The sequence below is a fragment of the Lepisma saccharinum genome, unplaced genomic scaffold (genome assembly GCF_977018435.1).
Source record: "Lepisma saccharinum unplaced genomic scaffold, izLepSacc3.1 HAP1_SCAFFOLD_758, whole genome shotgun sequence".
Lineage (NCBI taxonomy): Eukaryota > Metazoa > Arthropoda > Insecta > Zygentoma > Lepismatidae > Lepisma > Lepisma saccharinum.
The window spans coordinates 1-24817 of NW_028143422.1; the positions used below are offsets into that span (position 1 = coordinate 1).

The following is a 24817-nucleotide window of genomic DNA, read 5'->3' on the forward strand; positions in this document are numbered from 1 at the left end:
ATGAGTGAGTGTGTGTCATTGTTAAAAAAGATGCAAAAATTTAGCTACAGAGTCTATAAAAATATTTTAAGTTACAATTATAGAGTACATCCAGAATGTTTTATTTTCACTGCAAGAATAGTTACTGAAATTTTTATAGCTTCATAAACACTCAAGTAGGTTCATATATGCAGTATCAGAAACAGAAAATGTATATTTACATATAATGTTTTATTTCCTTTAATCAAACTGTTAAAATATTTTACAGGACTGTTTACTAGAAAAAGCCTTTCTATAAAAAACATATGTATGGTGCCATAAACATACAAACAATTTTAAGCCTGGTTTTTAAAGAAAATTAAGTAATCCAATTTAAATGAAGAAAAACCATTTAACAAAATGATTTTTTAAATCAAAATTATAATTTTTATCCACCGTGAACTGTTCACACAATGTGATAAAACGATAAAACTATCATGAATGTGGACTTCCATATATTGAATAAATGTGACGTACCACAGAAAGGTAGTTGGGCATTTATTGGTTCTGCTCGTGAAGTTCGTAAAGTTCCGCATGACATTAGCTTCCCATGCAATGTGTGCGGTTTATTCGTGTATGAAACACATAGTGGGAGGCTGATTTCTTCCTTGAAAGTCATCTGCTACTTGCAATATGTGGGACATATTTAGGTTGTTGAAAATCTTCACTCAGTCAGTGGTGTCAGAGCCTGTGTTTCAGGGACGTCGGTACTTATTTCGGAGTAGAGGGCAAATTCTTAAATCCACCAACATTTTTTCTAAATCTCTTTTAGAATTAATTATATATATATAAAATTAATATAAATTATATTAATAATTATATATTTTATATATTCATGTAATTTATATTACATTTTAGATTAAATTATAGATGCTGCTCCCATCGTCCTCTCCGCTCTAGGTAATATAATTGCACAAACAAGCGGTGATAAATACATTAACCAGATATCGATGCTCTGTTGACGTATTCAATTCCATTTATTCTTACTAAAGTGTGATGGTATGTATACATTGGGGCAATACCAGCTTCATTTAGGTCACATCACGATCTAGAAGAGGTGCTCCTTAATACTAGGGATGTTCAATATATAAGTTTCCCTGTGCTATAAAATATTGTATAAAGCAATGCCATTAAAAATAAGCACATGGTTGGCAAGCGCCATCCTTCGTCTACAAGGAACAACAATCGATTCGTTATCAGACGTGAAGGCGCATGCGCTCAAGGGCGAAAAGTAAATGCTTGTTCGGAAAACGTGGGCTCGCATCATAAGGAGTTCAGAAGCATGGATGGTGCATGATTGTTGGAAAGCTGGAGTTAAGGGCGTTCTGCTTATGGACTTTTTGGAACGAGGAAGAACAATTAATGCTGACCGTTATTGTCAAATATTGGATAAACTGAAAAACGCAATTCGACATAAGCGACCAGGTCTCCTGTCAGCTGGTGTCATTCTTCTTGACGATAACGCTCGCCCCCACTCAGCAGTGTAAACACAACACAAAATTGAAGAATTGGGGTGGGTACGGCTGCCCCACCCTCCATACAGCCCCGATTTAGAGCCGAGTGATTCCCATATTTTTCCGGTGTTAAAGTCAATAGTGCTCAATAGCCAGAGCCCTGATTTTCTTGCAAAGGGTATGGACAAATTGGTGCAACGGTGGGACAAATGCCTGAATCTCAATGGGAATTATGTGGAGAAGTGAGGAAGGATCCTCCTACACATGTATGTATAGTTTTCTAATGTATCTTAAAAATATTTTTTTTTACAGCATACGGAAACTTATATATTGAACGACCCACGTATATTGAAGTTCTTAATTGTTCAAGACTTTTTTTTAATCATATCATTTAAATATAGAAAATTGCCAATGGCTAGAACAAAGTTAGAAGAACGTAATGACTGAGAATAGAAAGCAACCTTTTGAGAAGCCTTTGCATTGCGGGTTTGCGGGGTCCTTATAGAATATTGATTTCTGATTTCAACACCTTCATCGGAAGTGAGCTCTCTCCCAAGACTAAGACCGATAAAACTTTCTTAGAATCTCCAACCCATTGTTTAAAGCTGAAGCTAAGGAGACATTCAGCGCACGTAAGAACAAAACATATCCCCACAGAGGATGATACTGGCTGCGGGTCCAGGTGCCGGAGCCCTGAGGGGAAAAGTACAGTAGAACCAAAGGCAACGTAGACCCGCGAGTCCGTGGATCGTACTCCCATGTGGAGAGGAGGGGCTGAGTGAAGCATGCTTTGACAACTCATCTGTAAAACTGAAAGACGTTTCTCAGATAAAGAGTACAATTAAGAAAGCCCCCTTTTTGACTGCGGCTAGAAGATCACTTGCTTGGGATGGTTCACTTGGACGGCTCTGCTTAACCGACAAGGTTGAAGAAATTTAACAAAAACATGAAGTGAATCATGCTTTTCTAGAAATCGAGTTTCACACATTGACAATAGTTTTAATGACTGGTACATAATGCAATGTATTTGTTTTTAGTATTTCACCTCTGCATATATACTCGCATTATTAAAAAAAAAACCAACTTCACTTACTGTACCAAAACAGTTTTTTTTTTAAAAAAAAGAACAACTTAGTAGATGTTATTTTCAGAAGCCACAAAAAAATTAAGGAATTTTAGGGGGGGGGGGTCCGAACCCTGGACCCACAACCTGGATACGTCATTGCGAGGGATTAGGGATTGACTGAGTATCCCCTCACTATAGCCATTACTTTATCATCGGTGAACAGCCAGTTTTTGTAATGTTAAGTTATTCTCGGAATCGTAACTAAATGATAGCAAAAAAATTGAAAATATCATACAAGCCATTAAAACTATTCTTAATGCTCCTTAGAACAGTTTTTGTTTTCAGAATTTAAAATAGCGAAATAATTCTTGGAAAGGCAGACTAAGAAAATATTACTCCCACCCCCTTGACTGGCCCTAGGTAGGGGTCATACAATATACTCAGAGCCTGTAACCAAAATATTTTCAGAAGTCTTCAAAAAATCGAAGATTTTTGTTCCTTAGTCTGAAGTACAGTGTTCTATACAATCGCAATTTTCTCCTATTACGTAAGAGCAATGAGCAGGCAGAGCAAACCAATACGTGAGGTTCTAAATTAGTGTTTCTTTTCATGGTTAAACATTCATTATATTTAATTTTGACGCGATGTGGTGAATTTATATTGTTTCACGTAAATTAATATTACCATGTCCTGATTTTTTAATTAAATTAATAGTGCATATGAGCAATTTTTATTGAAATGTTTGAACACAAATTTTACTTGTTTAAAATATAATTTCTATAATTTGGGATATTTTTAAGTGTGTCAAAAGAATCCTTGTAATTATGAAAAGTCCGATTAGTTGCTTCATTGGAACAACCAGGGACATATAAACCCACAATAAACTGTGCACAATCAATTATTTTTATGTGGCATGGGGCACCGTGCAGTACTGGGCCCTGGGAGAGTGCCCAAGTTGCCTCTGGCCAGGTCGGCTGTGCCCCTGTGCCCCCATCCCCCCAAGAAAAGCCAGCGTGAGACAAAATGTGGTGCGATGTGTTACCTTGCGATCAATGTTCAGTTTTAAATGTATACGCTCAAACAGGGGCAATTACCATTGAACATGTAACAGATTTTTCCGTGAAGGAATCATGTATGTGCTTAATTGGAAATAGAACGAACACCTTGTTGTTAAGCTTTTAATTTTGACGGCTTTACTATTCCACAATAGCTTCATTTTATGTAAATGATCTAAAATAATTTTATTCTACTGCTCACCTTCCCCTGCATCCACATTTTCAGAAACACATTTGATATGTTTATGTTAATGATATGACGTGGTGGTCGATGGACTCATTGTTATTCACAAGTTTCGGATGCAACCGATAACTGACTACTGACCCTGACCAACACCAAACTTCAACTGAAAAGTTCAAGACAAAGCTAGGGAAAACTTAATAATCTTCTGAAATGCCCATCTGGGCAAAGCTTTCCGGACAACGGGGTTGTGGACATGCAAGAGCAGGAAGGAGGCCAGGAATTCTTCATAGGATATTTGGTTCCTCCACAACACCTGTTTCGCATAAATATGTCGGCTTGGATCTATTTCAGAACTGCAGACCGTTTCTACCTGAGTCACCGACCTCCCCCCCCACTCCCTGGAGCATTGTGAGGAGCGAGTGTGTCTGTAGAAAACCTGCTGGAACTGGAAACAGGAAGAGGGAATTCCTAGGAGGGACAATTCACGTTTGCATTTGCTTTGAAAAGACGAAACTGCCATGCCAAATCTGCTTAGTGATCTGTCAGTCAAGTACTTCTTTTCTTGTTCTTGCTGTTAGCGGAAACTTCAGCCCATGTTCATTTGACGACTGTAAAAATATTTTCTCAAATTTTAGTTAAAACAAAGAATGAGCAGAAAAAAATAGTACATTTTTTATGGCATGACGGGGGGCAAAAATACCATATTGCCCCCCCCCTCGGTGATGAGTGGTGGGGGCATGATTTCCCCCCTGGTTCCGACGTCCCTGCTGTGGTTAGTGGAAATTTTGTTACAACGATATACAGTGCAACCCTGATTTTACATCCTCAAATTTTACAATTTCGCACATTATACGAGGGAGAATCAAATGAAAACTGCAATTAATTTTTTCCCACTATTTTAATGCAGGGCTATGTTTGATTGTACATTATTTTTCTATATAGTCCCCTCCCAGTTCAATGCACTTATGCCATCTGATAGGTAGTGCTTTGATACCACGTGAGAAAAATTATTTCGGTGGACTGTGTAGCCACTCGTGCACAGCCGATTGGACGTCTTCATCAGACTTGAACCTCTGCCCTCCAAGATGCTCCTTTAATGGACCAAAGATGTGGAAATCAGATGGTGCCAAATCTGGTGAGTATGGCGGATGTGGTAGGCACTTGAAGTGTAGGTCATCGATGGTTTTCATGGTTGCACGAGCAGAATGAGGACAGGCATTTTCATGTTGAAGCAAAACACCTGCACTCAGCAATCCCCTTCGCTTTGTGCGTATCGCTGACCTCACATGGTTCTTGAGAAGGTTGGTGTAGGTGGCACTAGTCACTGTCGTACGTGGGGGCATGTAGTGTTCCAGAATAGGACCTTTCTTATCCCAGAATAAAGTCAACATGATTTTCCCTGCAGAGGGCGGGCTGCGAAACTTCTTTGGTTTCGGTGAAGACGAATGTCACCATTCTTTGCTTGCACGTTTTGTCTCCGGTTGAAAATGGTGCACCCAACTTTCATCCCCGGTGACAGTGTGAGCTAGAAAATTCTCACCCTCCTCTTCGTAACACCTCAGCAGCTCTTGACATGCATCAACCCGACGGACTTTCCATTCCTGCGTCAGCTGTCGAGGAACCCACCTGGTGGATACTTTTCTGTAGCAGAGTTTCGTCATGCACTATGTGTTGTACTGAACCGAAGCTCATATTCAGCAAGGAAGCCATTTCAGCCAGGGTGACATGCCGGTTTTCCTGAATAAGACTATCTGCTGCGGCTATGGACTCCTCTGTCACAACTCGCTGAGCCTGACCCGGACGGGTAGCATCAGTCAATAAAGTCGTACCTTCTGCGAATTTCTTGCACCAATCATAGACTTACAGCTGTGACAGACAGTCGTCCCCATACTTTGTCTGCATTCTCCGATGAATATCAACCGGTTTCACACCTTCACTCCATAAAATTCGAATAACTTCACACTGTTCCTGCTTGGTGCAACTGCGTAGTGGTGCCGCCATCTTGAATCAGCTGTTACTCACATCCAACCCTATCTACCAGTACTGCTTCGTACTACCAGCTCGGAAAGACGTCAAGGACTGTGTTTGCAAATTTCGAAATGCCTAGAAAGAAAAATAGATTTTTAATGGCACTTTTGCGGTTTTCATTTGATTCTCCCTCGTACATTCAATCTTGATGGTCACAACATAGCAACATATAATAAAATTTTCCGTGTATTACATTTTCCAGCATTTTAAGTTTTTCAGCTTGGTCTACTAAAAAATGTAAAATTGAGGTTCCACTGTATGTGTAAATGGACCACCAGGAGTTTTTTTTCAAATGCGTGGGGCACATTGAATGCAAAACAAATTGTCAATTAATCAATATAATATCTTTTGAAAGCTGGAAGATGTTATCCATTTCACGATTTTAGTATGCTTTAGGAAGTAACCGATATGAATGTCTGCAACTGTTATTTAAATGTAAAAATGTGTGGCATTATACATTGTCCATTGTCCACAGAAGAATCAACAAGTCACATAACAAGTAAGAATTCTTACCACGGCTACCGTTTCTACCCAATTTTACTGCAAAGTGTACAACAGACAAGAACATACAAGGGTTGTTTTTTATACCAGTAAAATTTGTTTCATTATATTGTTTTTATAAGCACCTAAACATTTTCATAACATGTTTTCTTGCTCATCTATAAATATATGTCTTTCTATTTTTAGTATCGAATTACCAGATTTTATTATCAAATCTGAAGATGAGGCATCTAGGAAACATTTTGTTCTGTCAGAAAATAAAAATGTTAAAGCAATCTGCAAACTGTCAAATATAACTGAAGAAATTTCAGCAACAAGTGCAGAAGGGGAAAGTATGAAGCCTACAGCGTCATTCAGCAATTGGTCAAAGGAATTTGATTTGGATGTGAAAAATACTTCGGAAGACAATTTGTACTTAGCACATGATAGAGGAAAAAGTGTACTGGAATATACAATGAATTGCAACACGAAACACGAACTCACTTCTGAAACTACCTTAGAACACACTATTAAATCTGAGTCAGATGTAGTGGAGGAAAAACCTAAAAGAGAATGTGAAGAGAAGGCTCTTTTTATGAAGAGTGAAGAAATTTTCATCACAGATGAAACTATGCAACTTTCAGATTTGAGAACAGAAGATGATTTTGAAGCTCCATGTACAAGGTATGTCTTTGATATAAGACACACAAGTTAGAAAGTAGCATAATAATAAAGGTTAAATTACACTAGACTTGCACAATTGCTATAAAAGCAGCATGAAAACTAAAATATATCTCTGTGTGTGTGTGCATGCGTGCATGTGTGTGTGTGAGAGAGAGAGAGAGAGAGAGAGAGAGAGAGAGAGAGAGAGAGAGAGAGACTAAAGATGTACAACTTTCAAGGCCTATGATATTAAAATTAAATAACTACAGTGATGATAAACTGTACTCAGTGTTAATATTAAGTTATTGAAAATGAATTTCAATTATTTTTATGATTGCACTTCATGTGTGTACCAGTAATCAGTGATGTATTTTGTCCTGAACAATCTCAATATATATATAAGGGTGCATTCATTTTATTAAAGTGAATAATATTAACAATAACTTGTGGCACAACCACCTTTTCAGGCCAGGGCCTATCAACTGGGTATCGGCCTCACTCCTATAAGAGGTTTTGATTTGATTTATTTTAATTCGCTTCTTGTGCCACGTGTAGCTAATTTGCGAAGATGGGGATGAGTGATGATATGATGATATTGATGAATAGACATCACAAACGTCCATGCCCAAGCCAGGATTCAAACCCGGGACCCCTGGCAGCGCAGCGTCCCATCAGAGGTGGCAGATCATTTAAACAGTTATGGGGTGATGTGTGGTCAGCATGATGAATCCGTCTTTGTTGTAGGCTTTCTATGGCCAGGTTACGCTACTCATTTCTAACTCCCCAATTTCCTCACGATTGTTGGTGGCCACAGGTCCCATACACAGGCTGAAATCTTAGGAGAAAAGTTAAGATTTCTACCAAGAAGACTCGAACCTGTATGTGATCTGTAGTCAGAGCCCAAAGCTTGCACCTTAGACTGCATAGGCACAGTGTGGGACAAAGTATGGAACCCCGATTTTATGTTTCTGCTCAATTCGTTGAGCCATCCAGACCCCAGCTAAAGCTGTGTTAAATAATAGGGCATTCACCTTGATCTTACGTTTGCCCAAACTCCCGTTTTCTGCTTTATATGTTTTCCAAGCTGTGTCATGTCATAAAATTTGCAAGAAGGATGTTCTTTTGGCCAGGGAACTGCTCTCTCTCCTTTCCTTCCTTTCACAGCTGTTTCTGTCAGACCTGTGAGAGGAGGGAGCAAAGAAGGGGGGGGGGGTGAGGTTGTTTTGTCATCACACCTCCCTTGATGGACAGGAATGGAAGAAGACATTTTTTGCAGATGAAATCGGGTGATCCTTATGCCTCATGATTGGAAAACAAGCGCACTGTTGCCAAACCAATTCTCACTAAATGTTGCTTTCCCTAGAGCTTGGACAAAATGTAAGTGTGTGACTGAGGTGTCTTTGTTCCCCAAGAACGTGAGTGGAAAATTGACAACAGGCCTTGATCACCATTTGCTTCTTTACCCACGCATTTATGGAATCCTTCCTAGTTGACTGGATCGAAGGAGGAGGGTACTCGTTTGTGAATTTTTTTCTTTCTTCTTGCCTGCTGCATTGGCAATGGAAAACATTAAGAAGGGTTTGCTAGCCTCTCTTATCTGATATTAGGCAAGAAACGAACTTTTTTTTTTTTAATTGGAATTAGTTTAGATTCCTCAGGAAATAAGATTGAATCAAGTCTATATTTCACTGTCAATTACTTTTAATCTCAAGTTTTTTACACAAATACCATACTATTTGTTTATCAGAATGAAGGTGAAAACGCACAAGCTAAAGTGATTCTTCTTTTCTATGGGTTCCGTTTTAATCACTGATGGAAAGTATTCTTGTCAAAACAATTGTTGGGGGAGGGAGACATTTTTCCTCCTCATGCCCCCTCTGGTTTCATGACTATTCTTGTAATTACTGAAAAGTGCTAAGTGTTATGGCCCCGATTCTCTTTCTTGTGTAAACCAATTAGCATATGGGCAAAAAACAATCGTCCCCCATTCTTTCCTTTGATGTAATTTAGGACCAGTTACACCATCTCCAGTCCTTCTTAACTAAACTCCCAATATAAGACGTAAGCGAGTTACTAAAGGTATATCCATGAAACTTACTTGTAAATGTTCTATTAATTTCGGTGGCCTCTGTCACCATCCACTTGGGAACTCGATGCTTTACTGTTAGGTTGACTTCCAGTTCCTGTTGTTTCCTCGACTACCGCTAGGTGCGCTGGTGTAGCCATTTCGTCTATTGCAAGTGATGGGTTTGTGTTGTTGTAATAGTGGGAGCCAAACATGATGAGCCTGACCGCTGTCGAAGTTCAGCTTGTGTGGAAAGTGCATAATTGCATGCGTCTCTGATTTTAGTGTCGATTATCATGTGCGATTTATGCCTAACAGAAACTTTTTGGATCCTGTGTTTATTGAACTTGAGGTGCCTTGGTAGTCCGGTAGTGAGTTGGGATTTTTTTGCATCCATTAGGTGCTGTTGTGTTGTATATGCTCGTTGTCAGATATGATGGATCTGCCAATGTAAAGTGAGTTGCACTTACACTGGGGAGGCCACCGAAATTAATAGAACATTTACAAGTAAGTTTCGCAGATATATCTTTAGTAACTTGCTTATGTCTTATACCATACTATTTGTTTATCAGAATGAAGGTGAAAATGCAACAAGCTAAAGTGATTCTTCTTTTCTATGGGTTCCGTTTTAATCACTGATGGAAAGTATTCTTGTCAAAACAATTGTTGGGGGAGGGAGCCATTTTTCCTCCTCATGCCCCCTCTGGTATCATCACTAGTCTTGTAATTACTAAAGAGTGCTAAGTGTTACGGCCCCAATTTTCTTTCTCTTGTGAACCAATTAGCATATGGGCAAACGCGATCGTCCATCCTTCTTTCCTTTGATGTAATTTAGGACCAGTTACACCATCTCCAGTCCTTCTTTACTAAACTTCCAAGATAAGCGTGTGTGTTAAGCAGCTCTCTGTTGCACCACATTTTTTTGTATTTCCTCATTATTAAGCATAACTTCCTTGTGGGTGATGTAGAACTTGTTCACATAAACTGCAGAAAATATAATATTGGTTTGCATTTGTGGCTTATATATGTCTGCCTACAGGGTGTTTCCAGGCTGATGATAGAAACTTTCAGGGATGATGGAGAAGGGCACATGTATCAATTTGAGATAAGGAACCCTGATCCGGAAACGACTTAGTCGAAAGTATAAGTGAAAATCGGTGTATGAAGCTGTAATACTTTTATTACCTGCACAAGTTTCACAAGCTGCTACATTCACAACAGTTGTTCAAAGTGGCATCCCCCAGCTTTGCTGCAGGCAAAGTTACAAGGGTCGTTCAAGGAAAAAGTTTCCCTATGTTGCAAAAATATGATTTCTTAAGTTACAGACAAAAATCAAGTTGCACCAAGTAGCATGATCTTTTCTCACTTTTCAACATAATTTCCAAGGCAGCACAAGCATTTGTCCCATCGTTGCACAAGTTCTTGACAGCCATCTGCAAATATTTCGGAATCCAGGAACGAACACTTTTCACGGTAGTCTGAATCTCCAAATCAGTGTGAAAATGTTGACCTCACTGCTGGGACTTCAGTGCAGGAAACAAGTCACTCTGGGTCAAGACTTTCCCATTTCATTTCTCGAAGTTTATCCTGTGTCAGTGCTGCCGAATGGGGACGAGCATTGTCATCCAAAAGAATGACACCAGTAGAAAGGAGTCCAGGACGTTTGCGGCTAATTGCTTTTTTCACTTTCTCCAGTGTTTGGCAATAATGTGGAGCATTGACTATTTCCCCTTTCTTCAAAATCTCTGTGAGCAATACTCCACACCGCCAAAACACGTTGTTCCGCCATGACTCGCTACTCCTTATGGCCAGGTCACGTTTCTCACTGCATTACTCACGCTAATCACGTGCCGCGCATGCGCTGTAGCCCACACGAACATTGCATTGTGTGTAAATGTAGAGGAAAGATGAAAGAACACATTGCTAGTTTCATTTCATTTATTGCGCTCTTACTTTCTCCAAAGAAAAAGAAAAGGGAAACTTTTTCTTTGAACAACCCTCGTAGTTAAGCAAGTAGGAAGAAGATACGAGCCTATTAGATAATCATTGACTATGTCCGCCCACAGGTTCACTGCAAATCTGTATTGGTGGCTTGCCACAACTGTAGCTTGGGGATTCTCACTGGCCCATACATGACTGTTGCGAGTATTCAGTACTCCGTCTCTGGTGAAACAGGCTTCATCCGAGAAAAGAACATATGCAGGAAAGTTAGGATCGACCATACAGCATTGCAGTAACCATTGGCTGAACTTGACGTGAGGTCCGAAGTCAGCAGGAGTCAAACCATGCACTTTCTGACGATGGAAGGGGTGTAGCTGCTGTTCCCGTATTATTTTCCACACAGTACTTTGCATGACACCTATTTCACGTGCAACTGATCGAGTGCTGATTGAAGCCTCCTCATCCAAAATGTGCAAGCACTGCTTCTTCCAATTCGGGTGTCCATACGTATTGTTGTCCTCCTCGGTCCTGGTATTGTGGTTCCACATGCCCTGTTTCCTTTAACCGGTGGAACAATCTTGGAAACATGGTGTGGGTCGAATGTCTCCTATGTGGGTACTTGGCCCGATACAACCTCTCGGCATCCCTACTGTTTCCATTTGCTTGTCCGTACACGAAAATCGTGTCTGCAAAGTCCGCTACTGTGTATTCCATTTCACTACGGCTGATCGACTGTTACACTTCAACTTGTAAGCACAGAATGCAGTCAACTGACCTTCACATCGGGACTGACCATGTCTGAGATGTACACATCACACCATCTGCAGTGCAGTAGTGGAGTTTCCTGTTCCCACCCCTCATGATTGTGTACATCTGTAGTAGACTGAAGAGGATCTCCTGGCAAGAATTTTCGCTGCCTGTGACATTGTTTGAACGACCCTGGGGTTGTTCCAACAGGTACGCCACAACTTTTTGGGAGGATGTCATGCCTGCAGTGAAGCTGGAGATGCCACTTTGAACAACTGTTGGGAATGTAGCAGCTTGTGAAACTTTTGCAGGTAATAAAAGTATTACATCTTCATACACCGATTTTCGCTTATAACTTTCGACTAAGTCGTTTCTGGACCAGGATTCCTAATCTCAAATTGATACATGTGCCCTTCTCCATCATTCCTGAAAGTTTGTATCATCAGCCCGGAAACACCATGTATAATTTCTAAGTATATGCTTTATAACTCTGAAAATGTTAGGAAAGGAGATGTTGATTGAAATAGAATGAAGCAAGTGATCGAGAATAGGTAAAGCATGTGTTGCACTCCCACTTAATGTGAAAGTTTTCCATCATGTTATGCAGTATAGCCTGTAAGCTTTCAAAGCAATATTATTTGGATATTTCACCCACTCCTATTAACATAAGGCACAAAATATCCATGTGAAAAAGAAAGAATCTTTGATAGAAATGTTTATCATTCCGAGTTAGAGTTCATGGAACCTGCTTTGCTTGCCTTTTTTGTTCCTCTGTTATATTGCGAATATTTTTAGTGAACAAATGAGACAAACTTCACACACACACACACACACATACGTGCATATGCTACCTTGTGGGGACTCTGTTAGTGCACATACACTGTGGGGACCGGGGGAAATCACAGTCGTAGTCTGATGTGTTTGTTGAAATTATGTGACAAATAACACAGTAAAACTATAAACTCCCGAAAATTAAAAGTAACCTACATTGTGAGCAAATTATACAAGAAAAACGTTTCCTATCCTTGTGGGGACACCAGTACCCACAAGGCCTGTGAAATCAGGTGGCCTCGGGTCCCCACAAGGTCCATTAGATTCATGAAAATTTGCACATACACTCCATACACACGATTGATTCTGTACAGACGCTGTGGGGACCGATGTGTAAATAAGTTTGAAAATGCTACCCTGTTGGTACTTGAGAATAAAAGAGAGGAAATACTTTTAGTCTCTGTCGATTTTTGCAGTTTTTGTCGTTTATGATATTTTTCATAAAAAAAATCGTAAATACTTGTCCTGGAGAGAATAAATCACTGGAAAAGAGAAACAGATGTTACATAAAATAGGAGACATCTGACGGTGAATGTAATTAAATGACTGACAAATAAAGTTAGCAAAATAAGTATACTAACGAGTGTTGTGCTATTTTGGGAAGAAATGCAAACTTCTGTGTTTTAACATCAAGACAAAAAGTAAAAAGCTACATAGCACGCGTATTACAAATAATAATGATGATAATAATAATAAAAATAATAATAATACTAATAATAATAATACCACCACCATCTGATATGATGTGGAAATCTTGCAGAGGGATATAGGACTTGAAATTGATTCAATAAAGTTCCGAGTTCGATTATTTTCTTCCAGTGTCCCTTCATCAATTTTATCTAATCGTCACGATTAACCAAAAAGCCAGAAAGATACGATGCAAAATGTGATATATGCAAAGTATCTTTCATTGTTCTCACAAACTATTTGTGTTTAATTTATATACATTTCGAATCATGCTTTGCTTTAAGTTAAATGTTAATTTTTATCTAAATTTAATTAAACATTACAATGCTGACCAAGGCATGAAACAAGGCTCAACGGTGTTAATAAATTAAATTAGTTAATAATTTAAAAAGTGCTTTTACAAGGAATATAACTTCTGATGGAAAATCTAGTAGTATCCCTACAACGTTGTTATCTTCCATTGAAGAAATATATAGTGCGCTCAAGGGTAGAAATGTTCCAAGCGGAAGCGGGAGGGGTGTATCATGGACAAAGTCAATATATTTTTCAAGGAAGCCAAAATGTAACTTTACACGCCATGAAAATACTAACAGTAACTGTTATTATTATTATTGATTTATGTACATTTCTAATTTATGATAATATATTATTCTTTTATGCATTATTTACATCTCACAAATTCAATCAATTTACTTTATGTGCTCATGGCTTCAATTCGCGATAGAAATTCGATATACGTTTAAGAAACTTTTCGCTTCACAAGCTTACCTTTTGTTGTTGAAGTGTATTATGTGCTCACAAGGTATATTACTGCCGATCCAAAGCGAGTAGTGTCCCCACAAGGATGATATCTTCTGTTGAAGAAGTGTTTGATGTTCTCACAAGGTTTATTACTTCTGATGCAAAGTGGGTAGTGTCCCCACAAGGTTGTTATCCTCTGTTGAAGAAGTGTATGATGTCCTCACAAGGCTTATTACTTCCGATACAAAGCGAGTAGCGTCCCCACAACGTTACTATCTTCTGTTGAAGAAATGTATGATGTCCTCACAAGGTTTATTACTTCTGATGCAAAGTGAGTAGTGTCCCCACAAGATTACCATATTCTGTTGAAGAAGTGTATGATGTCCTCACAAGGCTTATTACTTCTGATGCAAAGTGAGTAGTGTCCCCACAAGGTTACTATATTCTGTTGAAGAAGTGTATGATGTCCTCACAAGGCTTATTACTTCTGATGCAAAGTGAGTAGTGTCCCCACAAGGTTGCTATCTTCTGTTGAAGAAGTGTATGATGTCCTCACAAGGCTTATTACTTCTGATGCAAAGTGAGTAGTGTCCCCACAAGGTTACTATCTTCTGAGGAAGATGTGTATGATGTCCCCACAAGGTTTATTACTTCTGATGCAAAGTGAGTAGTGTCCCCACAATGTTACCATATTCTGTTGAAGAAGTGTATGATGTCCCCACAAGGTTTATTACTTCTGATGCAAAGTGAGTAGTGTCCCCACAAGGCTACTATATTCTGTTGATGAAGTGTATGATGTCCTCACAAGGCTTATTACTTCTGGTGCACAAGTGAGTAGTGTACCCACAAGGTTACTATATTCTGTTGAATAAGTGTATGATGTCCTCACAAGGCTTTTTACTTCTGGTGCACAAGTGATTAGCGCCCTCACAATGTTGTTATCTTATGTTGAGGAAGTGTATGATGTCCTCAAAAAGTACAGGGGGGCTTAAAAATTTTCGAAGGAAGGAGGGGCGACATAACACATGGGTAAAATCAATATTTCAGTCAAGGAAGCTACAAGTTAGATAAAACTAAATTAATGCTTACTGGAAGAAAGCAATGTTTCGTTTCTTTTCCTTATGACTCAGGCCTCCCCGATGGCGCAGTGGTAGCGTCGTCGCCTTGTATTCAAGGGGTGCTGGGTTCGATACCCGGTGGAGGCACATAGTAGTTCGGATCCTACTTTAAACTGTAGGTCCAGTCCAAATTTGCTTTACTTTGCATAAAGTGGACTTAAAACACCAACTCAATCAACACTATGTCAGTGTTATATCTAAGGAGAAGGCAACTGTGAAGTCATTATGGCAGGGAAACAAATATGTTTTGTTTTTTATCGCTTTGGAAGATTCCTTCCACTGCAACTGCTTACTCATGATATCCGATTAACTGTAAACATGTTGAAGGGAAAGAACGGCGCCACATATCATGGAGGAAGAAGAAGGGAGTGCAGGCACAGTGAATGATCCAGTGGGTAAAGCAGGCAGGTCATAATGATTTTTTTAATTTTAATGCAAGTGTCATTTTTCTCTTCGGTGGGTCCTTTCGGCGGTACGAACGTTCAAAAGAGTCCGTTTTTATTACATTGCTCTCTGTGGTAAAACCACGCGTCCTAGGGGTGCAAGGAACACATATTGAGACCAAAGCAACGTCATCAAAACACGAAGCCTTCGGTTGGCAGAACCGACATTTCAACTGATTCAAGTACTGATCGGCGATATATCGCGATATTGAGGAACTATCGTCCAGGCGATATTAACTAGACGATATATCGTCACGATATTTTTGCGATATATATTGTAGAGAGCGAGACGATATATCACCCATATCACGATACGGAAATAATATCGTATCGTCTGCGACGATATTTTCTTGATATATCTCGATATCAAAATTCCGATATTGTACATCCCTAGCTTCAAGTCCAATTTATGCACAGATGTTAATCAGCCCGCCTCTGCATCGGATACGATATTTGTTTATTAAAGTTTACGTATTCTGGTTATTTCACGTCAGGAACATTGTGATTGAACAAACACAATGACTAGGATTCGAACCTGGGACCTCTGACATACTACCAGTCGCAACGGAAAGCAGACTTCAGTTTGCGGGATCCAGAAGTCCTGTCCCGGGAAACTTCGGGAAATGATTTCCTTACTTTCTGGATTTCCGATAGGTCAGGAATTTAAAATGATCGCGAAATAAGAATTCTGGATATACTTAATTATGGGAAGGGAAATCTTCTAGAAATGGCATCAAAATACCGAAAATAATTTCTTTGGGGACAAAATGTGCATGGAACTCAATAATTTGAGGAGTGTTAGGAAATTCTGAACATTACCCATCCATAAACGTTTCTGAACTAGTCGGGAAATGCGTGAAATTTTCTGTCCTGAAGATCGGGATAGTTTTATAAACCGTATCGATCCCGTCCTGGACCCATAAACTCCGATCACTCACACCCATAAAGTAAAAAAAAACAGTTTTTTAAGTCCACTTTATGCACAGTAAGGCCAATCGGGACTGGACCTACAGTTTAAAGTAGGATCCGAACTACTATGTGCCTCCACCGGGTATCGAACCCAGCACCCCTTGAATACAAGGCGACGACGCTACCACTGCGCCATCGGGGAGGTCTGAGGCATTAGGAAAAGAACCGAAACATTGCTTTCTTCCAGTAAGAATTAATTTTGTTTTATCTAACTTGTAGACCTATTTCATCTGATGATTTTTGGTCTTTCCTTTAATTTATAGTGAACGAAAATATTCTCTAAATAATTTGAAAAATGTAAATAGTTAGGTGGTCTTCTGTGGCAGAGAAGTAAGTGTAGCGCCAGAATTCCTGGATTCGAATCTTTGTCAAGGCATAATGTGTTTTTGTCTTTCCATCTATTTCACAATTTTATCCTTGTCGTCGCGATTAGCTAAATTAGCAGAAAAGCGACGTAAAAATACAGACGGAATTAGTTTGATATTTTCTCAAACAGTACATTTGCAAGAGTCATTCAGGGTTGACCGACCAAGACTACAACTCCTACAAGGACAAAACTACGTGAGTTTTTAAAGGAATTTCCCTGAGCATACAGGCATAACTGCTATCAATGTGTCAGTTCCGTGAGTTATTTGGCGTTGAAGAAAAAAGACTGCTGTCATAGCCACCTCAAGATATCTATCCGAATGAAGATATTGTCTTTTTGTATCTTTCCTGCAGTAGTGAGATTCTACTCTTGGGGCCGGACCCTGTGGTCGAGTGGTCGGCCCCCGTGGCGGAGTGGTTAGCACATCGCGCTACGACGCCGGGGGTCCCGGGTTCGAATCCTGGCTCGGACATGAATGTTTGTGATTGTCTGTCCTGAAAAGTCCTGAAATTGAAATATGAATGAAATAATATGAAGTGTGATGGAGTAAGCTTCCGCATAGGGGCTTTCCTTTAAAAAACAATAATAAAAAAAAGTGGTTTGCACATCGCGCTGCGACGCCAAGGGTACCGGGTTCGAATTCCGCTCGGGCTTGGTTGTTTGTGAATGTCCATTCATCAATTTCATCACTCATCCCCATCTTCGCAAATTAGCCAAGAGGCACAAAACGCGAAGTAAAATAAACTAAATCAATCAATCAATCGACTCTTGGGAATCTCTTTATGAGTTTTACATCATATTCTCTATTATTTTGTCCCTTTCCAGTAGGCTCTGAAGTTTTCCTCCTCTTCTCTCTTCCTCAATGACATCTTCTTTTGGCTAGAGCAGTTCGCATTGTTTTCTCTGATATTAAAAAAGGGTTTAGAAACATGGTTTTACACACTGGTACTACTTCTCTTTCCTTCTATGGTAAAAAGTAATGATTTGTTTTTATTCTTCGAGATTCTTCATTTTGCGTAGTTTTGTGTTTACCTTCTGGAACCTTTACATATGTGTTGACGAATTCTCTTTGAAGCTGAAGGTCGTCACTTGCATAAAAGTCCTTAAAAAATTCATGTCTTTCCGCATCTGTGATTTTAAAGCATTCTTTACCAAACTTTTCACATTTTCCATCACACTTTTCTTTCAGATTTCTCCCTGGAACTAACTTTTTTGTGCATGGACTAACGTATGATTCACCTTTGTTTAAATTTATATAAATTTATATAATATTTCGTAAATCGTATATCTTGTTTCCCGATATAAGCTTACGCCAGTACGTGCCTTCATTTCTTAGCAGCCACTGAAGAAACTTCGCAGATATCTTTATGCAGAAAATTTCAAGGTACACCAATTGCAGGGTGCTTAAATCTCCGGAACCAGTGGGAATTCAGCCACGAAATTTTGACAGGTAACAGAGGAGGTAGTCATAAATCAAAAACGCAATTTTTCGAGTTAAGCCACTTCGCCCCTTCACCGACGATATATGCAACATGGAGCGATGTGGACACTAAATTGTGTGCATATTCAAAGTTTATTTAATACATATTATATACAACTTATATTATTTAAATCCATTAGGCAACCAATTCATCCATCTCACAATAAACCAACAGCAAAAATTACATAAATTGTCTGCACGCTCCCTTTCCTCGAAACAATTGTTCATGCATTTAAAACAAAATCAATTAAGACAAGTCTTATATCTCTGTCTGGTAATTTACAATGCATTACAGAGAACAATGATATATTGCGAGCAAAGCAAACAAGAAAATTATTGAATTCAATTTTTTTGCAGGCTGAAATCAATATTGGTTTAATAGGGCTCAAACAATTTCACGAGACGCCAATGCATTCTCTCTCTCTTACAACTATTGTGCCTCCCCGACAGGGACGGCGACAGGGGTGGGCACGGATGGACAATTGCCTACCCAAAAATTGCTGTGCCAACCCAATCAAATTCAATAAATATATACTCTTGGGAGAATGCGAAAGGTCTAATAAATAAGTTTATTATGGTGTTCACTTCATGTATATTTTACTTGTGAATATTATCTATATTACAGACAAGTTCACATATTATCATTCAATAAAAAGCTTTGCCGAAACACTGATTTCGTGAATAGGTTTACAAAAGTCAGAGTAAATAATAAGTTGAATGGGATTAATTTAAGCTTTTCTTTCAACTTCCTTAATTTTATCATTGGAAAGCGAAAGGAATTTCCAAATCTTTTGAAACAAAAAATGTGATCTAATGCCCACTTGTATGCTTAAGCAGCCAGTAGGCTTAGGAGGCTTTATGAGAGGAGCAAAATTGTGCAGAATATGATCAAGATTAGAACAAGATTATGGGCCTGAGGGCTGCAGCTTCTGACCTTCACAGGGATGATGCATCAAATTGCTTTGAAAATGTACCACATAATGAAAAGAAATAGATTCTTGAAATGTGGCAAAAATATAGAAATATAATTAACTGTCTGCCATAACTTGGCCAAAAAGTTATAACTGAAACTGAGTGTAGAAAGGGTGGAGTGGAGTGACTTGATGTTCTCAACTCCGGGCTTCCGGCCTGGGTATGATTAAGGTGATCTGTTAAACAAATAAAAACCTCTTCTTCGCATTGCTTCCTCCTGCAACACACAAAGTTGTTTAGTTAGGTCTATATTGAAATACTAAGACAGAGGTAATTTGATACGCCCCTTTCATCATCACGATTTTATATACCTGTAATTTCTAATTTCGATATCGTATCCAAAATAGATATAATAATTTTATATTCATTCTACTAATAAGAAGCAATCACAAAAATAGATTTTGATAAAACAGCTCCGTAGGTTTAAAAAATAGCTGCAGAATTAGTAATGACTTGATGAGTTAGCTATTGTATTAGGAATCTTCTTAAATGAGTTGTTGTTGTAAGTCCACTTTATGCACAGATAGGCTAATCGGGACTGAACCTACAGTTTAAAGTGGGGTCCGAATCACTATCTGCCTCCACCGGTTATTGAACCCGAGACCGCTTGATCACAAGGCGACGACTTTACCACTATGCCATCAGGAAGGCAAAAAATCTTCTTACAGATACATTTTCCCTATCAGTTACGTAATCATGTGATTTTTCTTGTGGTTAACTAACATAGAATAGGGACACAATTTTAGAACTTTGTGCTTCATAACGTAATACATACAATTTTATTTATTTATTTATTTATTTGTTTATTACATTTCGGTGATATTTTGCCAAAATGTCCTTCTTTAGCTTAGGTAAATATTATACAGAATGAACTAATAATTTGATTTATACCCGGGTTCTTGCTTTTTTAAAATTTTGCTAATAAGACATTATTCATACTTATGTCAAACGCTGAGCTGTATTGGGCGCTCGGAAAGCACACTTCAAGTAGTGACACCCTTATACAGATCGGATTGATTTCAGTTATTATGTATTAGTTTTAATCTGCGATTTAAACGATATTTTTCATTTCATTGCAAGAGATTTTACCATTCATTATTTTTAGTAAGGGGTTTGCAGTCTGTGTGTGAAATAAAACAAGGTGGCGAACACACTATGTTTGCATTTCTCAGTTCGTCGATTTCATCAACATGTCGTAAGTGTATCTCACGATTCACGATTATTGGTACTGCACGACACTCGAAACACGATGGGGACATTTTAGAATGAAGCGTCTTGAATTTCAGTCCATATCTGTTGGTAATTCTATGTCTTGGCCAGTTTGTAAATGCTATAGATACTTCTTACAGGCAGGTGTGCACACGGAGGTGCCAAAGGTACCTGGCTACCCCAAACGTCTTCTAAAAAATAAAGAAAATATGTTGAACTACCATTAAAATAATGAAAATAATATCAGTGGTAAAAAATAAGGAATTTCGTTTCATTTGAGATGACCAGCTCTCTCTCTCTCTCTCTCTCTCTCTCTCTCTCTCTCTCTCTCTCTCTCTCTCTCTCTCTCTCTCTCTCTCTCTCTCTCTCTGAGTCTCTCCCTCTCCACAAAACAATGTGATATTCCTTTACTATAGTAGACAGTAATCACGTAGTAAATAAATTATTTTTTCTTGATAAATCGCAGAGCCCCTTCACATATCGGACCGTAAATATTCTTTTCCCGAGAACCGACTTGTCTGTTAATGCAACCTTATAATATTTCCAATAAAACTTTCATGTTCAAATACTTTCATGAATGCTCTCTCACTTCTCATTCAATGACAAGTGTATCAATTTTCAGATTTTTGCTTACATCTGAATGCTACGGTTTAAAATGATATGTAACACATGACATTAACTATCGAGTGACCAGGTACAGCAATATATTTTATGAAGTAGGCTAATGTGCATTAGAAAACATGGTAAAACTGAACCTACAGATGTACTTCGTGAGAGTGATTCAGCTGATAGTACCCGTAGAGATTTAGCCTTGTATTTATCATTTTCAATTGTTTACTTTCATTACTTAAAATATCGACACGGTGATAGTAAAACCTGTGCTAAAGTGATAACAAATGCTCATTCTATATTGTTAAAATGTCATGTATACTTAATAGTTTCTGTGAAAATAACATGAAGTTACGACTATAGGCTAGCCATGTCCAGGTAGGTAACTGAAACTTCTCTTAACCCTTTCACCCCCAGACAGAGAAATGTGAAAACCCTCTACATCCCAGACTCTAATGTAAAATCTTCAATAATGAAATCATTTAATATTCCATGACAAATATTGCCTGAATCTGCATCCCAAATAATATTGTATTTCTTTGAACTTTGTAGGAAGTTCAGTGATAACCATAATATGCTTTTGTTTTTATATACTGTGTTATGTAATAGTACATAAAGAAATAACAATACATAATAAATATTTTATATAATATATATTGTGTTATATATTGCGTCGTTATTCACCCGCAGCTACACATTTTGTAAATATTACATTGTTATATGGATATGCATAACATAATACATATAATACATAAACAAATACATATTAGTATACATAAACGAAGTACAGAGTAGTACAGCAAATCCAGATGAAAACTTCCTACTTATTCTTGTCCATTCCCTAATTCTTTGTTGTTTTTTTGAACTTTGTGAAATGTTCAGTGATAACGATTATATGATTTTTAGTATTTAATTTTTATATTTATATACTGCGTTATATAATAGTACATAATGTAATAAAAATATGCAATAATATATATATATATATATATATATATATATATAACATAAAAGAAATACATTGCATTACATATTGTGTCTTTATTCACTTGTAGCTACAAATTTTGTAAATTTTACATTGTTATATGGATAACATAATAAATATAATACATAAAACAAGTATATAGTAGTACAGCAGGTCCAAATGGAAACTTTCTACTTGTTCTTGTCTTTATGGTACTTATCAAAGTGTTCCGGAGAGCATGAACCAGGTTCATCTGGCAAAACTTTCCAGTCATTATATGATAATGGTGTGTCTTCTCATTCTTCCGAAATGGATTCCGAAGATACGTCAGATTTTGTAGAGGCTCCAGAATTCTCCGGAATATAGTCTGAATCACTAAAAGAATTCATTTTCGGAATGAAAGAAATCAACCGTCCTTCTTCGTCAACTCTCAACAAATAGGCACAACAAACACTCGTTGGTTCTTTCCATACATGGTCAAAAGGGGCGCCACTGTTTCACACACCTGCTGGTTACTACGGAAGGCAACAAGAGAACCTTCACGGTAGAGCGTCCCAGAAAGAATTTTCCTTTTTCCTGCCTCAAACCAGATACCCACGTTTACAAAGAAAACAATACACTACGAACACATCATACGTGATGTGCTTGGTCTGCACGACCATCCTGTCAACACATCATACGTGATGTACCTGGGGGTGAAAGGGTTAAGGGACTCCCAAATAAATTATTCTGCGCGCACCTATGCTTACAACATAGCAAGAATAATTATTCTTTTGTATTTTGCCAGATAAGACTCCTAAGTTTGTTGTTTTCAATTCAAGTGGCAATCTTGTTACGCGTCCCTGGAAGTTACGTCAGAGCGATCGTTTGGTAAGTTGGGTTGTATACGTACAGTCATGGACACTTCTGGGTTGTAATGATTGCATTGAAAGTTAATGGGATTGTTATAACCCAGACGTGTCCGTGACTGTACATACAGGTTAGATTTTCAGCGCTCATAGATCAGAAACTAAGCACTTTCGAGGTTATGAGTATGAGGAAAAGTTTCTTGTTTTTTTATATATCTATCTATCAGCATCCAACCGTTGTTGAAGTTGTTTTAGGACACCCTGAATATGTTGGAGGGGGGGGGACGAGCATGAGTGCATGAAAAACTCATATAAGGTCTTAGATTTATACTGCCCACCCTAATTTATGAATATACAGCTTCTGCCCACCCGGTCGAAAATTTTTGGCGCCGCCCCTGCACATCGATGGTATAATGATAACATCGTTGCCATGTGATCAGGGGGTCCCGGGTTCGATATCCGCTGGAGGCACATGGCACAGTGGTTCGGATCCAACTTTAAACTGCAGGTTCAGTCCCGATTAGCATTTCTGTTCGTAAAATGGACGTAAAACCACAACCCAATCAATCAATTTTACAACTTATTTTCCTTCAAGTCGTTCGGCGTCCAGGGCAGACTCCCTCCGCCCCCTAGCTACGGTACTGAAGACTAAGAAAAGCAGGTAATGCGAGCGAGCGATCAAGAATATTTTGCGAAAAGTATTTTTATTTGCATAAAATTTCAAGTTGTGGGCGGTAATTGCAGGTACACTTAGCCGTCAATGTTTTTTCCCCCCTGTCCCCCCAAGAACTCATTTCCGTCCAAGGTTAGAGGGCAATGCCTCCCCTGCCCCTCCCCCCACCCCCTGTGGTCGCGCCACTGCATCGGAATGAAAGTGGCGACCCGTGAGCTGCGTTCGCGCTAAATCTTTCGTTGCTGGGTCACTTGATGTCGACAAATAAACTCAAGGTCAACAGATTTAGGGTCGCGTAGGTCGTGCAGGGAAACGTGTAAACTGCTTACGTGCCAGCTATGATGTAAGCGCTCTCATTTTGATAGGAGTGTTTGGGATTGATTACGTCAGGGGGAATGATTTCCTTACGCTAACCTGATGTGAGGGTAGGGAGTATCAAGTAGGAATGAAGTTAATGGCAAGCACAAACACACCTGTTGTATGCACAGTAAGGCTAATCGGGATTAAACCTACAGTTTATAACTATGATCTGTATGCCTCCACCGGGTATCGAACCAGGGACTTCTTGATTACAAGGGAACAACCCTACCACTGAGCCATCGGGGAAGCCGAATTAAATATTATCATGAGGATTCATAACATACCCAACTTACAGACCCTATTTCCAAGATGTCTCAACTACAATTTTACATTAAACAACTCTGGGAATAATTGAATGTCGATGCTAAATTAAGATGTAACACAATTCAAACAAATTTCACATGTAGCAGTTTGCTAGCTTCTTCCTTGCTCAATTCATTCAACTTAAATTGACAATTTGTACTAGGCGGTTAACCGTGGCAACAAAGTAAGAGAGTGACGGAAAATGTGGTAAACAAATAAGAATAAATGCAATATTTCCGCAGCATTTGTCTCAAGTGACGATGGAAACTTTAAGTTAAACACCCACTGAGACGCGGCAACAGAAAGCAACAGAACTTCTGTTGTCTGCTTCCACTACAGGAAAACACACGGAATTTCCATGCCAGAAGTCCATCTTAAAGGTTATCGCCCGCTGAGACGCCGGAAACGCGTCTGTTGCGTTCTGTTGAAACTTAATTTGTCGACCATTTTGTGATACAAACTGACATGGCAATCCTCTTGAATGTACCCCATGCTAGGTGCTTGCACTTTAGACGTATTTCTACGCTCTCTCGTGTGCGTCT

The 24817-nt window shown here is 38.7% G+C and overlaps 1 protein-coding gene across 1 annotated transcript in view; it reads left to right on the forward strand.

Annotated features, from left to right (window-relative positions):
• Positions 1–6565: 6565 nt before the first annotated feature.
• The window catches only part of LOC145983296 (uncharacterized), a 49459-nt gene continuing 31207 nt past the window's right edge, over positions 6566–24817 (forward strand). The window contains exon 1 of the mRNA XM_083116447.1: positions 6566–6969. Within this exon, the coding sequence (XP_082972573.1) occupies positions 6641–6969 (329 nt within the window). The 5' untranslated portion in view covers positions 6566–6640. The remainder of the gene's footprint in view (positions 6970–24817) is intronic.